Below are 17,473 nucleotides of genomic sequence, written 5' to 3'. Positions count from 1 at the left end.
CTCAAGCACCTGCCCTTTTGCCCTGGATGAGAAAAGTGCCCCTTCTGCTGGAGCCAAATTTTCTTCATTCATCAATATTTAAGAATAAAAATGACTCTCTCTGTGATCAATTCCCCCCAAATGTGTTTTGATAAATGACGGGGCATTTATTTGAGTTCTTGTGAGAATGTCGCCCCGACATGCTCCGCGGCGCTCACAAGTCCCACGCGCCCCTCCCTCCTCCTCCTCCACTTAGTGCTCATGCAGTGCTGAGCGCCAGGCCAAACGGCTGCAGCATATTTCTTCTCTGACCCGCAGCATCAGACAAACAGGTAATGACGGTGTTTGGTGATAAATTAACCACAACATTAGCGCCGCTGAAAACATTACGTCGCAACTGGTCCGACGTTTCCTTAAAAAAATAAACAAACACAAAACTCACGAAATCCGTGATTTCAAAGCTGTTTACTGACGTTTGTCATGTTTAATGAAGAGAGAGAGGGAGAGAGATACAGGCAGAGAGACAGGCAGGCAGGCAGGCCGGCAGAGCATTTAAAGGCAGTTTTACGGTTCTACAAATTAGACAAGTTCACTAGTTTTGTTTCATTTAAAATCGAAATTATTGAAATGAAAGGTAGGTCTTAAGTTGAGCTACATGACTATATTATTAGTGTAATGCTGCTTATGCTTCAACTCAGTCAGAAAACAGTAAAAAAAAGATGTGTGTGTACTGTGTTGTCAGCTTTATAGAGATAATGTAAGTCACTTTTGATCATTATGCACAGCATTGATTTATCTAATTTACAAAATTTGCAGCATAATGCCAAGAAAAGAGAGACTCCAAAAGCAGAAGGACAGGGAACTGCAATAAGCAGCTCAGGGTAGCAGCTCTCTTTTATCTTGGATCAGGCCATCAACTACTAAAACAAATAAGGGAGAATCAGTAACCCTACCTGGTTCAGAGGAGCCCATCATGGATGAGGAAGGACTGAGTTATGTTCAGGAGATAATTTGAGTTAGTTTGTTCACAAAAAATAATATTTAAGTGGAGAATATCCTACTATGTTTTTTATTTATTTATTTATTATTATTATTTTTAATTTCATTAATAATTTTGGCTATGGGTGCCCTTTTTTTGGTTTGAGCACCTGCCCCCCAAAATGTCTGTGCACGTGCCTGCATACGACACACAATGAGTCATGGAGAGTGAAGAGTATATACTACACATACGACACACGATGAGCCAAGGGAAATATTCTTGATGTCTGTATATATATAAGCCACCTTACATTGCCTGAAATCTCCCAGCAGTTATAGAGATTTCTGGAAATGGTGTCACCATTTAGCTGTGAAACAGCTATATTTAAACAGAAATTTACGAGACAGATCACATGACCCCATTTCTTGTTCTATTTCGTTTCTCCTGACCGCCAGAGGCGGTGCTTACAGCACTGGATTTCCATCGCACGTACGTGCAGGTCGAGTGTTAATACCAACAGTCACCCACGACCTGGGTGACGTTGTCAATGTGCGCCAGCACAAAAGGCCGTCCCACCCAGGAAGCGACCTCTTGCATCTTCTCGCGAAAGCAGGTCGACATTTGTGATTCGAGGAAGACGCTAGTAGTTTCGTTACTCATTGTGGTCGGGGCAGTGGATATTCACCCTCCGAGAAACTGCGTTACTCGAAGTTGTTTTTTGTTCGCATCAAAGCGGGTAAGCTAACTGGTTTGTTTTTCTTACTTGAAGTGTAGCCTGGGCCGGAGCGGCCCCGCTCACTCGGCACAGGTGGAAATAACCCAGCTAAACGGTGTTCTCGCCGGTTTTCTCTGGATGTAGTGTCCTTAGTATCTTCAGTTAGACAGCTACCCGGCAGGCTACGGCCATATTAGACGAACGTTGATAGACGGAGCTAGACTTAGCTTAACAGCTAAGTTTACAAGGCACCGGAGTTCGTAAGGTAGGTAAACTTGTTATTGTAATTATTGTTTGTGACAGCCGCTGTGGAGTGTGCTCGCTCCACTGCTGCAGTAGCCTGGTTTGACACAGCTTTTTCATTTCGGAGTGTCTCGCTCTGTGATTAAAGTTTTAAGTTAGCGGTGGTTGGAAACCACCGTTGGATAGCACGGAGCCTGAGGGTACTCGCTCTGTAGCCTGGTTTAACATATTTTGTTTTCATTCAGAGTGTGTCTCGCTCTGTGACTAAATTAAGACTCTGTTAAGGATCTTTTTGTTTAAGTTAGCGGCGGTGGGGAACCTTGTAGGTCTTGTAGCCTGGTTTAACACGTTTGTTTTCATTTCGGAGCAATTAAGACTCCTTTATAGGTCTTTTGGCTTAAGTTAGCATCGGTTGGGAAAAGCCGACCGTCTGTTCACACCGAACCTGAGTGTTGAGGTGGAAGCAGGCACTGCACAGCCCCATGAACGGGCACACGAGAGAGTGCTACGGCCGACTAAGCGCCGTAGTGCTACACGGCAGACCACCTCTAAGGCAAAGAGGAAGAAGGGTGGACTGGCGCAGAAGGTGGACTCAGTGACCACAGAGTTGGAGAGTATTAAGGCGCTGTTGGCCAATTTGCAGCCTCCAACACAGACGGGGCAGGGTGGTAGCGTACACACTCAAACCCCACCAGCCGATCAGGCGGAGCGGTCACCACCGACGCTGTCACCAGTAAGGAGTGCCCAGGAGCAAGATACACTCTCCACAAGGGCATCAGAGAGTTTGGACATGGGACAGGGGGACGAGGCCGAGTTGTACGAGTCTGCCCCCCACGACTCTCAGACTAGCTCCCAGGGTACAGCCCGGGGTACAGTGGTGGATTCAGAGGCTGGCCAGCTTTCTATTAAGTCCCCCCTGAAGGCAGCGTTGGCGCGTTTGGGGCTGGACCCGGCCCCAGTGGCGGTGCCCCCCCAGAATGCGTTTTTTAGACATTTTACTGTCTCAGGGTTACAGTATCGTATTTCAAGGCCGACCGCCAAAGTTCCGTGGGGTCAAGACCACCATTGTCACCAACCCAGGGAAGGCCCTAGCCCTACGTCAGGAGATCGACGCTCTCCTCCAAAAAGGGGCCATCGAACAGCTCGACGCGCCTACACACGAAGGTGGGTTCTACTCAACATATTTCATAATTCCCAAGAAGGATGGCTGGCTCCGCCCCATTCTAGATCTCAGACACTTAAATACCCATCTCAAGACACTGAGGTTTCATATGCTGCGCACCAAGGAGGTTCTGCACAGCATTCGGGAGAAACGATTGGTTCACGACCATCGACTTGAAGGACGCTTACTTCCACGTCCCAATCGCACCACACCACAGGCAATTCCTCAGGTTCGCCTTCGAGGGTCGGGCGTACCAATTTCGGGTCCTACCGTTTGGAATAACTCTGGCACCCCGTGTGTTCACCAGGTGCGTTGCAGCTGCTCTGGCTCCACTGCAGGCCCAGGGAATGCGCATTTTGCCCTACCTCGATGACTGGCTTATCTGCTCCCAGTCGGAGGTACAGGCCCGCAGCGATGTTGCCGCGTTGATGGCGCATGTCACGGGGCTAGGGCTCAGACTGAACCTCAGGAAGAGTTCCCTAGTTCCCCGTCAGCAGACTGGGTTCTTGGGTATGACCATCGAGGCTCACAGGCGATGAGGGCTGTCCCCTCTCAACAGCGGGTCGACGGAATCCAGCAGCTCGTGGCGCGCTTCAGAGGACACAGGGCTCTGACCCTGAGGTCATTCCAACGCCTACTGGGGATGCTAACATCAGCCGCATCCCTGATCCCACTAGGCCTCCTGGCGCTGCGGCCTTTTCAAATCTGGCTAAACAGCCTGGGCCTCCATCCCGTGCGGCACAGACACAGACTGGTGAGGGTTACCACCAGCTGCAGGAGGAGGAGGAGGTACCTGACCCAGGGAGTTTCATTGGGCGCTATTCCTTCCCGGAGGGAGGTGGTGACCACGGATGCTTCCCAGATAGGGTGGGGCGCCGTGTGGCAGCGTCAGACGGCCAGAGGTCGTTGGAGCCCCCAGCAGAAGCGGCAGCACATAAATGTGCTAGAGCTTCGGGCGGTGCTGCTGGCTCTAAGGCACTTCCTCCCTGCGCTAGCGGGGAGGCATGTACTGGTCAGGTCAGACAATATGTCGGCGGTGTATTACATCAACCACCAGGGAGGCACCAAATCTCTGCAGTGCTTAGGGGTTGCCCAGCAGCTCTTGCAGGAGACCCATCAGCACCTATTGAGCCTGAGGGCTATGTATTTGCCCGGCACTTACAACAGAGCCGCAGATCTCCTGTCCCGTGGGAATCCCGACCCAGGGGAATGGAGACTCCATCCAGAGGTAGTACAGGCGGTATGGGGTCGATATGGCAGGGCAGATGTGGACCTATTCGCCTCTCGAGAGTCGACTCAGTGTTCCCTCTGGTTCAGCCTCTCGGAGCCAAGCCCGCTAGGCCGGGACGCACTGGCGCATACATGGCCGAGACTTCAGCTATACGCTTTTCCTCCTCTGCCACCAATTTGGCCCACCCTGCACAGGATGGAAACAGAGGAGCACGAGCTGCTACTAATCGCTCCCCGGTGGCCTGGGAGCGTATGGTTCCCCAGGTTGCTTCAGCTGTTGCACGGGAGACCCTGGTGCCTCCCAGTGAGGAGGGATCTACTCTCGCAGCTGGGCGGCCAGATCTGGCATCCAGATCCGTCTCAGCTACAGCTCTGGGTCTGGCCCCTGAGGGGCCGGACCCACTGCTAGGACTTTGTGAGCAGGCGGTGGTCTTCACCATTAACAGCTCGCGGGCGCCCTCCACCAACGCCAGCACACTGCCCCCTGCCAGCGGTACTACAGTTCCTACAGTCACTCCTTGATCGGGGACTCACGCCCTCCACCATCAGGGTATATGCTGCTGCCATCTCCGCAGGGCACGTGCGGGTAGAAGGCAGAACTATCGGGTCCCATACCCTGGTGACTCGGTTCCTCAAGGGGGCTCTTCGACTGAGACCCCCACAACGGAGGCGGGTGCCCCAGTGGGATCTCCTCCTGGTGCTACGAGCACTCTGTGCAGCCCCGTTTGAGCCTTTACAGATGACGGAGCTCAGCTGGCTTTCAATGAAGACCGCTTTTCTCCTAGCCATTACATCAACAAGGCGAGTAGGGGAATTACACGCCTTGTCAGTAAGCACGGATTGCCTGCAGTGGCATCCTGAAGGCAAAGGGGTCACCCTGTGGCCGAACCCCTCCTTCCTCCCAAAGACCCTTTCCTCCACATTTTCCAACCAGCCCCTCAGCCTGGCAGCTTTCGAGTCCACCCTGGCGGAAGGACAGGGCCTGAGCGCAGAACTGTTGTGTCCAGTGCGCGCCCTAAGGACTTACATCGCAAGAACGGCAGTTTGCCGTCAGTCAGACGCATTGTTTGTCTGCCACACAGGGCCAAGAAGGGGTCACGCACTCTCCAGACAGAGGCTGTCTAAGTGGATTGCAGAGACGATCCAACAGGCCTACAGGCACAGTGGCTCCCTAGCCCCTCAGCAGGTCCGAGCCCACTACACGAGGAGTGTGGCGACTTCATGGGCGTCTCTGAGGGGGGTTCCCCTCAGTGACATCTGCAAGGCGGGCTGCACTTTTACTAGGTTTTACAGGGTGAATGTGGTGTCCCATAACCCGGTCGCTGCAGCAATACTCCCTACGCCGTTACGGCATCTCTAGAAGCTGGTAGGCACTCCTCATGACTTTGTTGGTATTAGTCATCCAGTGCTGCAAGCACCGCCTCTGGCGGTCAGGAGAAACGAAATAGAACGAAGGTTACGTATGTAACCACGGTTCTATGAGTTTTGGATGACCGCCAGACCTTGGCAGTCACTCTGAGTTTTGCACGAGAAGATTGCCAAGAGGTCGCTTCCTGGGTGGGACGGCCTTTTGTGCTGGCGCACATTGACGACGTCACCCAGGTCACATGTGACTTTGTTATTAACACTCGACCTGCACGTACGTGCGATGGAAATCCAGTGCTGTAAGCACCGCCTCTGGCGGTCATCCGAAACTCATAGAACCGTGGTTACATACGTAACCTTCGTTTTAACTAGTGCAAACAAAAACAGCAGTTCACAGTAGGTGATACAAAAGAGCTTAAAACAACAAAAAAATACTTAAAAATACTCACCCTCATTATCTTCTACAAGTATAGGAGCATGTTATAAAGGAGAAATACCCAGTTTAGAAACGTCAGAAAAGAATTCAGCCACTTAAAGAAAACAGTTCATTACTTCAACAATCATTAAGTTGAAGTAGTGAATCATTTGGCAAAGGACTGCATCCATAGGGAGTGGGGATGACAAGCAAATTAATTACAAAATCGCTAGAGGTTTTTGCCACACCTGCCTCTGTGAACTTCAGTCCTGGCTTCCCCGCTTCTGTTCGCGGAGGCCAAAGGGCCTTGAGGTGTCCAGGAAGAAGATGCCCCTCAAAGCCTTCCAAAGAGTGTGGGGGCTGACTAATGGCAGCCCAGGTATAGAGCTGGTCTTGCTACGGAGAGAGAGAAGGATCAAAAGCAGTGATTATGCATCATAGTTATAACATTAGACATTTACATATAGAGTCTGGCATAGAACAAGTGAAACATTATGTAGTACTAAATGAAAAATGAAAAATGAAAAATGTGTGGGACATCATAAAATAGTTCTTTAACACAAGGGCTCGGGCTAATGCTTTACAAGACATGGATTTTTCAAGAAGGGACAAATAAATCAAGCAAAAACTCCAAAGGGCCATTTTTTTTGGCTGTGCTTCGAATACTTTTTTTAGTAATTCATTTTTAAGTTTGACCTCATCAATTTCTTCATCTCATTTTAATTGAGTGCAACTGCTGCCAATACAAATTCTTATATCTGAATAACTATCGTACAAATATGTCATATTAATTAAATACATTGTATTTTTATATATAAATGCAGGGATTTAACAAGGGTTGGTCTTTTAATCCACCATAATTCAGTGTTGCTCATGAGAGAGTTGAGTCAAGCTAATCAGTCATTTGAAGATGCTCAGTGAACAGTCAGTGTTAGCAAAATTGTGTTGAGTTTGTGAAATTATTTATTATTCAATTCAATTTCAATTCAATTTTATTTATATAGCGCCATAACAATACAATTGTCTCTTATTATCTTGTTTGTGTCTCTATAATGTTGTTTTGAGAATTATTATTGTCAACCACTTTGTTGCAGGCTTCTTGTTTAAGACAGTTTGACTAGCTGTTGGCTAGCTTAGTTACCTGTAGTTATATTTAGTTGATCTGACTGTATTACAGTTGGCTTGGTCAAGACAACAGCACGAATGTATGGATATTTTAGTATCTCCAATTCCAGTAGCAATTGTCCATTACTAATCCCTAGTGATTATGAATATCTATTTAGACCATTCACATTGTGCTCCTTCTGCTCTTGTTTGCAGCACTTCTACTCACAAAGCTGGCAAACACCTGGGGCCTTATGTACAAAGCATTGGACAGAACAACACAGCTGCCTTCCTGAGCATTTCACTGGGGTTGTCAAGCAAGCCCCTTCCTTCATCAGTTTAGTTGAATTAGGCCCACAACACCTCCAGTAGGCTCAACAGTGGGGTCTGGCATCCCAGACCCACCCCCCTCTATACTCACATGGCACTACCAGAAGCAACAACAGATACACCTCCACAAGATTTCACATATCTCAGTGTTAGTTCAGGTTCATTCACGGCCCCAAGTACTCTGCGAGTGCCTCTGCCACAACCACTGGTTTACTTTTTCAGCAGTCTCAGACAACGCCTTTAAAACTACTTGACAGCTCTTTGGGTGACCATCCTAGAAAACCCAAACCAAACAGAAGTGTGGTGGTTGAGTTAGCTACAAAGCCTCTAACACCCATCTCCACGGGTCTTGTGTGCTTTCAAAGGCTTCCTCAATCGCCTCTTCAAAGGGAATCGTTAACTCAATACAGTAAACAACGTGCTCACACTCAGAATTCAACACCATGTCTGGTCTCATAGCAACCATAGAATACAACACCATGTCTGGTCTCATAGCAACCATAGAATACAACACCATGGCTGGTCTCATGACAGTCACAACAATACACTGTGGAACTTGCAGTTGTCTTCCAACATCAGCCAGCAAGCTCCAATCCTGTACTTTGCCCCATTTATCAGTACTGTTTGTGCCTGGAGTTCCATTTTCTGCCCCTCTTGCACAAAATAAATTCTACTGTACCTGTCATTAGCCAGCAAAGAGTTAACCTCAACTTGTTGTTTCTCAAACAAACATGGAAATTATTTAAAAACCTGATCATGTTTTCAAGTGTAGCAACCCTGGATTGAGCTAGTTTTACACCCAGACAGAATATGTTTTAATGAGCCAATACCCCAAAACAACTTGCAGATACTGTCTTCATTCAACCACTCACTGATGTCCTCCCCAACTCTGCAGAACATCAGAAGTAGCTTCAACAACGAATTGAATGCAGTGAGCATCCTTCTCCCTCACATATCATAGCATTTGAATACGTGTAGATCTAAGAACTATTACGAGAAAATTGGATAATCTGGAGATTATAATGATTACAGTAACTGTCAGGGTTCTTTAATCATCCTCTCTATCTAAAATCACAACTATCAAAATGGCTTTTTATCAAAGCCGTCGACTCAGATAGTAGGAGACCTTTTCTCTGAAGAACTAGCAGCTTCACTTCACTGTTGATTAACAAACAGGCAGAAGCAATCAGCATTTGATTAGTTGATCTTTTGAAACCCAGTCTGCCTCCTCTGGACACGGGCGCTCCCCTTTACTCATTCGCCCCTCTTACTGAGGGAGAGATATCTATGCTTCTGAACCGTAGTCATTTTTACTGATTTTGTCTTGATTTAGAGGAAGGATCAATACCTTCAGCTCAATCTCTTGAAGGCCAAGGTCCTCCTGGCATTCCCAGCTATTCCAGCCACACAACATCAGTAGTCAACTTGCCTCTTTCTTTTGAAAGAAACCCGGGACTCATTACTGACGCTCAGCTAACTTTCTCTGAGGTCTCACAGTTTTGCCGCTTTACACTCTAGAACATCCAGAGCTTCAGGATGTTGTCCGCCTGTGGTCAAAGCTTTGCAGATGGTCCAGAATGTGGCAGTACGGTCTTTAATCAGGCTAAGAGGGCCTGTGTCATTTCTAACTGTCAACACCTCTATATTAGAATCTTGCCCTATTACTCAAGTGCAAAGGCTTCCAGCTCAGTGATATTCTTCGGCTTCCGTGCGATCACCTCCCCCCCCCCCCCCCCCCCCCCCCCCATAAAATCCTGAAGATTTTCAATGTGGTTTATATTTGAGGACTGATATGACCTCTCTCTGAAGAGTACCTGCTGTTCCATGAGATTCAAATTGACATGTAATGTACTAAACTTACAGTCAGCTGTGTCTTTTGGAACAGTAAGCATCATGGAAATCGTCTTGGGTCCAATACCCATTTGATGTAATAAAATTATTGCTTTTTTTATATCAACAACCTTTACTGCGTCTTTAAGTCTGTATTTTATATATTTTCATTTAAGTCTACTGACAGATTAAATAATGCCTGCATGCCTTTGTGTAGAAATAAGTAGGACTAGGCAAACCTTTAGTTAAAAAGATGACAGAAAGAAAGACTCACGCTGAATTTTGGGGTGATCTGAGAGGTGCTGCTGCTGTACGGTTCACGGAAACAATCCCCAAAGGGTAGAAGAAGGCCCATGGCAAGGATACGGGAGCACAACCTCTCGGCCTCCTCTGGCTGAGCATCCTCCTGCTGCTGGAAGAACTTCTCCAACAAAGTACGACCTGGAAACGTTTGATTTATGTGCAAATAAATGTTGTTGATTAAAGATCAGATGTTGATCAGAAGAAACATTCTTACTGGATTAACTGTTTGAAAATGCTAAATGATGAATTAATAGGGCTACTGGTCTCTTTGGAAGCTGGATTAACTGTGTGTAACTGCTAAATGATGAATCAATAGGGCTACTGGTCTCTTTGGAAGCTTTTACAGCCAGACCGTTTTGAAAGGTATATACACAGTCTATAGCCGTCAGATCATGAGCTTGATTTATATGTGTAAGTAAAGGTAAAGTTCATCATGGAATCAGAAACACCAACATATGACATATGAAACCTATGGTGGGATCAACATGGTGGGTTTGTCATCTGGAAGACATAACAGTGACAAAAATAGATATAGTGAAACTATGGACTAAGGATATAAAGAACAAATACATTAATGATTTGTTATTTGTTTACATTATAAAAGTATTTAGACTTAAAGCCCTTTCATGAATATTCCAGCATGGGTTTTAAAGCTCCACAATAATTTAGTTTGCTGCCATACCTTACCAAAAAAGTAAGCTTTGTACTGTTATTAGTACACAGATTCAGACCTTCTAAGGGCCAGTTGTCTGACAGTCATTAAAGAGGGTTTTTATATCTCCATCAAAAAGTCTGAAGGATTTGAGTGCTTCATGGTTAGATGCAGTCAATTAATTTTAACTTCATTCATTTGTATAGCACCATTAAGAGTTGACATTGTAAAGTACCTTGAGACAGAGCCCCTTGGAGCAAGCACTTAGGCAAGGAAAAATTCCCTTTTGACAGAAAGACCTTGAGCAGAACCCAGTTCATAAAGGGGGAGAGCCAACTACCAGAGGCCAGCCCAGTAGAGACAGAAAGAGGAGGTGCAGAAGGGAAGGGACGAGAGGAGAAGCAGAGACAGCCACAATGACTAATGGTGCAACAGTGTCTTCAAGAGCTGTGCGTCGGAAACTGGGAGAAGAAGAACTTGTTGGCAGAATAGCAGCAAAGAAACCATTATTGAAAGAGAAAAATAGAGTGAAATGCCTGAAATTTGCAAAAGAACACAAGAAATGGACAAAGGAAGATTGGTATAAAGTGTAGTGGACTGATGAGTCCAAGTTTGTACAGTTTGACAACAAGCAAAGAGTGTATGTTCGATGGAGGGAGGGGGAGAGATATAAAAATGAGTGTCTCTTGCCAACAGTTAAACTCAGAGTGGGTATTATGGTGTGGGGTGCCATTTCAGCCTCAGGACCTTAGTGAAAATTGATGGCATCATGGATGAGAAAGTATACCACAACATTCTGGTGAGGCACGGAGTTCCATCTGGGAGTCGTCTTATTGGGCCTGGATTTAGAGGACAATGACCCTAAACATTATTCTAACTATTCCCGGAACTACCTGCGACAGAAAGAATCTGCTGGAACATTGAAATGTCCGGACCTCAACCCCATTGAGCACATTTGGGGCGAGTTGGAAAATAAACTAGACAGATCTATTGTACATTCAAAGGAAAGTCTTTGGCTTGAGTTGCAGAAGGCATGGGATAACATTAGTGTTGAAGTTGTCAGGAAATATATTGACACTATGCCAGAGAGATGTGCTGCTGTAATTGCTGCAAAAGGTGGACATACCAAATATTAAAGTTAAACCGAGAGAGAAGCCATCTGCATGCTTCATGAACATTATGAAATTAAATCATGTTTTGGAGGCAAAAAAAAGGTCAATATTTTCAGATCTGTCAGACATTTTGGCCACCACTGTACATGCTAGTCAATAATCTACTTTTGGCCCTTTATTCTATGCATAGTTGAGCACCACAATGGATAGATTATTGCACATAAAGCTAACCTCTATTAATGCAGAACTACTACTGTTGCTACTGCTACTACAAATAACTACTGCGTTTCAACATGACAGGATATCAGGTCTATGAGGTCTATGTTTAAAACCACACAAGCAGCAAATGCATTTTTGAGAGGGTCACCCTTGCTCTGATCTTGTTCATACTCAACCTCAAAGCTCAAAGGTAATAAGGGAATATGAAGGATTATTACCCTGGTCTACAGACAGGTTGGCCTGTTTGTAATGTGTTTGACACAGACATAATGAAAACCCTAGTTCAACTCAACAGGTATATGTGCAACCCTCTATTGCTGCTGTGGAGGCAAAGTTCAGTCACTCTTAACTATAATATAGTCCAGTGTTTTTGTTATTAAGTCCTGAGCACTGACTCCCCCCTTGAGCTCTTTCACTATCAAACCAACAAGACATCGCAGACAGATCTCTCTTCTTTCCACGCACTTGCATGTTTACAAGTGCACAAAACAATAGTAGCCTGTTAGGCTAAATTTGATAATGAAATATTCAGATATTTACAACCGAAAAACTGGTTATTGCAAAGTTTTGTGTTGATGATGATCATGATAATGATGTTGAACTATGATGTGTAACCAACATCTATTGAGAAGTTATTTATGAATACTGGAGAACAAAATGGATAGGTAAGGTATATAACTATTAAATAGGAGCACAAGTAGATCATTCATTTATATATATGATTAATATCACAGATACAAATACAGAATAAAAAAATATCTGCATCTAACCAATAAAATCACCATGAAGGAAAATCTGCACCTCATACAATATAAACCCGACAAGAATATATTATACTAAGTTAAAATACATCCATTGTCCCCCATCCCATCTCTTTCGTTGTAAAAAGTGGTTCTCATGTAGAACCCCACACATGCTTAAAGAAAAGCTTGAAATTCAGAAAGGGATTAACTAACATTATTAAAACTGAGATTAATTTGACACCATGCAGAGGATAGGCAATCTGAGGTACCCTATAGGGTGTCAGGGTCTGGACTCCTCTTTGGTGTATAGTATGGGACAATATTTTAAAGCATCGGAAAGATATTATTTAACAATAGAAAACACCATGTTTAAGGACAGGAATAAAAGGAAACAATTTAGTAGAAATATGGCGTGATCTATATATCAAATGTTAGAACAGAAGCAGAGACCAGGCGGGGAACCACAGAAAGAAGAACCATGTTTACGTTTTGTCAATGTAAAGATGTGTCGTTCTGGTGAGTTGTATATGTATGTCCGTCATTGTTATTATAACCAAAACCCAATAAATATAATTAACAGAAATAGAAGCCTATCCTACCTTGATGGTCTACTGTTCCTAGATAATATGTCAGTGCGTCAAAAGGAAGCGCAGAGCATTAGCTGGCAGCATCATACCTCAGAGCTAACTATGGCCAATCTTGTCATTATACCTCACAGCTAACTATGGCCAATCTTGTCAATATGGAAGTTGCCTGCTTTGGCAAACGGAGGCAAACTTGCATGGCTAGGTCTCATGGGACAAACTGCACAGTCAGTAAATTATGACCTCAAGTGACTAAGGCAAAACTGAATCTGGAATAGGCTATGGCAACTTAGGCTAGTTCAATTTGTTTGTATTGCTTTCTGTGACAATCGGCGAATTCAAAACTAAGAGCTAAAGAGAAATATGAAGGACCATAACCCTGGTCTACAAACAGGCTGTCCAGCAAAAACTTTTAGAATTTCTGTTTTTACAAAAACTGAACTTAAGAGAGCTTGTTTGATACACGCACAATGAAAAACTAGTAAAACTGTAGTTCAACTCAACAGCTGCATTGTACGGCCCTCTATTGCTGCTGTGAAGATAAAGTTAAGTCAATCTGAACATTGTCCAGTGTTTTTCATCAACAAAACCTGACCTCAAACCACCCTCAGAGCTAGGCCCCACATGCCCTTACCTGTAAAAACCTATACAAAGACAAATAAAAAAAAACTCACCTGAGAAGACATCTTGAAAGGAGCAAGTCTGTCCACATGAGGATCTGCGATCTGTGCTCAAAGGCTGGCTGCCACCATGCAGACCTCCTTCCAAGCCCCTATATTCCAGATAGTCAGCAGATCCAGCCTTCGGGGGCAACTGAGGGGTTTGCAGTTCATCTGTCCAGTCAGCGGAACGACTGATGGGGCCAGTTATGCTGTGGGAACGCTTACGCTTAAGATGAAACTTCTCCCTCTCCTGTTGGTGACGCCTAGAGAATAAGGGACTGTTGGATGGGGAGGGAGCAGGAGAACAGCTGTTGGAACCGCTGAGCTGCCTTGTGGTTGTCTTAATGTAGCACGGATGGATAGGGGGGTAAGGTTTGACCTGTGGGCTGGTGACAGTGGGTGTCTTCAGCACCTGAGTTGCCAGATGCCTCTCCTGACACCATGGGGAATCTGAAACAATGCTTCTCCGCCTCTTGAAGGCTGGGGACTCAAATCTCTGTGTCTCCTCCACAGTGGTACAGTCTGTATCCAAAATAATTGCATCATGTTCCACTGGCTCAGAGATAGCCAGGCTGCTTCTTAAATAAATATTCTCCACATCCAAGATGGTGTCCTCATGGCTCTCACTACTGACAGAGAGAGGTACTGTGCAGACAGAGGTCTCTTCGGGATGTTCAGGTGTAAGGCTTGGACTGTTATCAAGCTCCTTTTCCTCCTCAACCTCCTCACCCTCCTCTACAGCCTCGACTGCACTCTCAAATGAGGCAGTGAGGTCAGGAAAGCTGGTAATGCTGGTTGTCGTAGCAACCATGCTGTCAACTCCCCTCTCTCCATTTCTTGTGGTGGTGGGGGGTGGTAGTGAAGCTAACACATCCTCGCTACACAGGCCCTCTCCCTCTTTTGTCCCTTGAGGGATTGGAGCAGCTGCCACCGGTGCAGACTGCAAAACACAAAGGCCCTTAGAACTGCTTAGCTCTCCATTCACAGCAACCTCCGTGGCTACACACCTCTCCCTCTCCCCCTCCTCCTTCTCCTCCTTCTCCTGCTCCTCCTGCTGCTGCTGCTGCTTCTCTACTATAACCGGGGAAGGCAAATCTACCTCAGCCTCAAGTAAAAGGGAAGGCTGTGTTTCAGGGGTGGGGGTTGCAGCAGTCTCAGAGGCAGTAGTCTTTTTCAGCTCCGCAGCATTAGTCCATCTCAGCACGTCTTCAGGGGTGGAAATAATTACCCCCTGCTGGAGCCTAATAGCCTGCTGGATATCAGCGAGTAAATCCTCCTGCTCAGTCGCCGAGTGAAAACTGTAAATGTCCGTATCAGACCCCGAACTGCCTCTTTGTTGTTCCGGCTTTTCAGGAGAAACTGCCGGCTGGCTCTCCTTAGGTGGTCGACAAGGTGGCTCAGCGTCAGCATCAGAGTGTCCTAACTCATCGCCCGAGAGGCTGAGCTTGGGGGTTTTGTTGCGCAGTGACTGAACACTGTCCAACTCCTCCTGCGAATCCAATATATCCTCTTTGGAGCTTGCAGAAAGGCCCTTTTTAAGGTTCTTGCGTTTGCGGATGTTTGAAAACACAGAGGATTTAGACTCTGACTTGGCTTTCTTTTTGCCTGTTTCTCCTCCTTTACTGTGCTTGCCATGATGCTTCCTCCCATGAAATCCTTTCTTTGTGCTGCCGTCTGCATCACAGAGGCCTCCATTGTCCACAGTTCCATCGCTTCCATCCCCTGTTGTGGCTACTCTCTTTAGCTTGCCGTCCTGATTGCCCATGATTTTGATATAGCGTACTCCCTCTGGGATCAAGCCATGGCTCAGCCACTGATACAGGCTTTGCAGCGTGTGTTGTTCCAGTGAAAGAGACGCGGCTGCTGCTGCTGCTAGTGAGTGGCTGGGTGAGGGGGGCTCACTCTCCCCTGATGACGACAGCAGCGGAAGGGAGGATGCTGATGCAAAGGATATGTCCTCCTGCTCCTGCTCCTGCTCCTCCTCCTCCTCCTCCTCCTCCTGCAGCTAAAGACAACACTGTTGTTGGTTATATGGACACTGAATTGACATAATATAAAGAGATATGACACAAAACATCACAAAAATCACATTCATAGTGATTTCATATATAGTCCCTAATATACATATACATAATACATATTGTGGTATCTAGTCTAGAAAATATGAAAGGCTAGAAAATATGAAAGGTATTAAAGAGGAATTTCCTTCTTAGTCGTCTTGGTAGCACACTCATTTAATGTACATGGTCTTGGTAGCATACTCATCTTATGTAGAACTGAACGGCAATGGATTACCAGCCTTTAAAAAATATGAAACTCAAATATTTTATTTATAAATAAATAAATTATTTATGAACATATAGGCTACTAAATGTAAGGAGGAAAAACAGGATATCAGAAAAAAAATGGAAAAGAATGACGATCATTTCACCTTTATAGTAACTTAAGTTATAAGGCTATAAAGCTTAATCTAATTTGTCATCAAAAAAATCCTATACTATATTATTTTAAAGGGTGTTTTCTTCAGGGTAAAAAGGCTGAAAGCAAATTTCGTTTGATTGACATATGCGATCATTTTAATATGATAGAATTTAACACACAAAATCATTAATACAGAAGTTCACAAAGGTATGTATTTACTTCAAATGCCTACTATGTAGTTGCATGCGTAGTTGCAATTCCCATGATATTTGCGCTATGTCTAGGCAAACAGGTTGCATTTTCTCAATTATAGATTTTCCTTCACGTTTTAAACTAGTTTCTGCCTAATACACCTTTATTGCTATAATGCATGTGACTTAGGTGTTCTTCCAGTGTTTGCAGGAACATACCGAGGTAACGTTACACAGAAAGAATGAATTGGTTCTAAGTTTTCCGCGTTTGCTAAATATATAGCTTGAGCCACCTTGTAGCGCTATGTGATGTTTGCTCGTCACCATGAGCTGAGCTGCCCACCTGTTCCCCTAAGGTAGCCTTTTCACCATCAAACGTGTCACCAAAGACATTGTCGACAGCCTCACCCTTCCTGATCCCCACTTGCATGGCTACAAGTTCACAAAATAGTAGAAGCTTATCCTTGACGGCACTAATATGCCGGTGTGTCTAAAAGAAGAAAATGAGAAGCAGCGTTACACCTCCGAGGTAAGGCCAATGTTGTCAATATTAAAGTTGGCTGCTATGCCAAGCATGGGCAAATTTGCTTCGCTAAGTAACGTGGGACAAACTGCACAGGGAGAAGATAAAGTCTAAACAGAATATGTAATGGGCTACAGCAATTTGGGCTAGTTGTTTGAATTTGTTTCATTGCAGTAAGCGTATAAAGCGCCTTCTCTGAAATTGCCTTAGAGGGGCCTTCCTTAATTAACACAACTGTGATTTAAATGTTGTAGGGGCGTACTCACAACCTCCTGAATCCAGCTTTCCTCCATCGTTTATGTTTCCTCCAACAAAGGCAGTGCACCCATTCCTGCAACAAGTTAAGCAATGCAACCAGTCCACATGACTGTGAAAATGCCGGTGTTTAATCATTTGTCACCACTAGGGCAGCCATTTTAGGCCACTTTTCATTTTTATTATTATTATTGTTATAGCAAAATGCGACCGGTCCTCATTAAACAGGCTACCACACAGGTAAGAAATAGAGTAAAAGCCATCTATGAATATAAATTATGAAAGAGCCACATGTTGGGGAGGGGGTGGACAGTGTATTGATAATTTAGTTTTGTTCAAACTGCATTCAAATAGGCCTACCATTGCATCGTATGGGAATTTGAGGTTACTAACATGCTTTTGTGTATGGTTTTGTATCATGTATACTACGCCATCTGCTGTTCAGGGAATGCTAAT

At 45.1% G+C, this 17,473-nt stretch overlaps 1 protein-coding gene across 5 annotated transcripts in view; it reads right to left on the bottom strand.

Moving 5' to 3' along the window:
• The window catches only part of fmn2b (formin 2b), a 37,692-nt gene extending 20,560 nt beyond the window's left edge, over nt 1-17,132 (bottom strand). For 3 of the 5 annotated variants that reach the window (XM_031560827.1, XM_031560828.1, XM_031560830.1), the window contains exons 1-6: nt 17,029-17,126; nt 16,583-16,729; nt 13,640-15,632; nt 9,627-9,793; nt 6,337-6,484; nt 6,123-6,134 (exon numbers count right to left, since the gene is read on the bottom strand). In XM_031560827.1, coding sequence (XP_031416687.1) covers nt 6,123-6,134; nt 6,337-6,484; nt 9,627-9,793; nt 13,640-15,632; nt 16,583-16,729; nt 17,029-17,055 — 2,494 coding nt within the window. In that variant the 5' untranslated portion in view covers nt 17,056-17,126. Of the gene's footprint in view, nt 1-6,122; nt 6,135-6,336; nt 6,485-9,626; nt 9,794-13,639; nt 15,633-16,582; nt 16,730-17,028 lie in introns of all 5 variants that reach the window. The other 2 variants (XM_031560831.1, XM_031560829.1) reach the window with 2 other exon arrangements.
• Nucleotides 17,133-17,473: the final 341 nt, after the last annotated feature.

The sequence above is a fragment of the Clupea harengus genome, chromosome 23 (genome assembly GCF_900700415.2).
Source record: "Clupea harengus chromosome 23, Ch_v2.0.2, whole genome shotgun sequence".
Taxonomy (NCBI): domain Eukaryota; kingdom Metazoa; phylum Chordata; class Actinopteri; order Clupeiformes; family Clupeidae; genus Clupea; species Clupea harengus.
The sequence above is the reverse complement of the archived record's forward strand: the minus strand, read 5'-3'. Positions and strand labels throughout refer to the sequence as shown.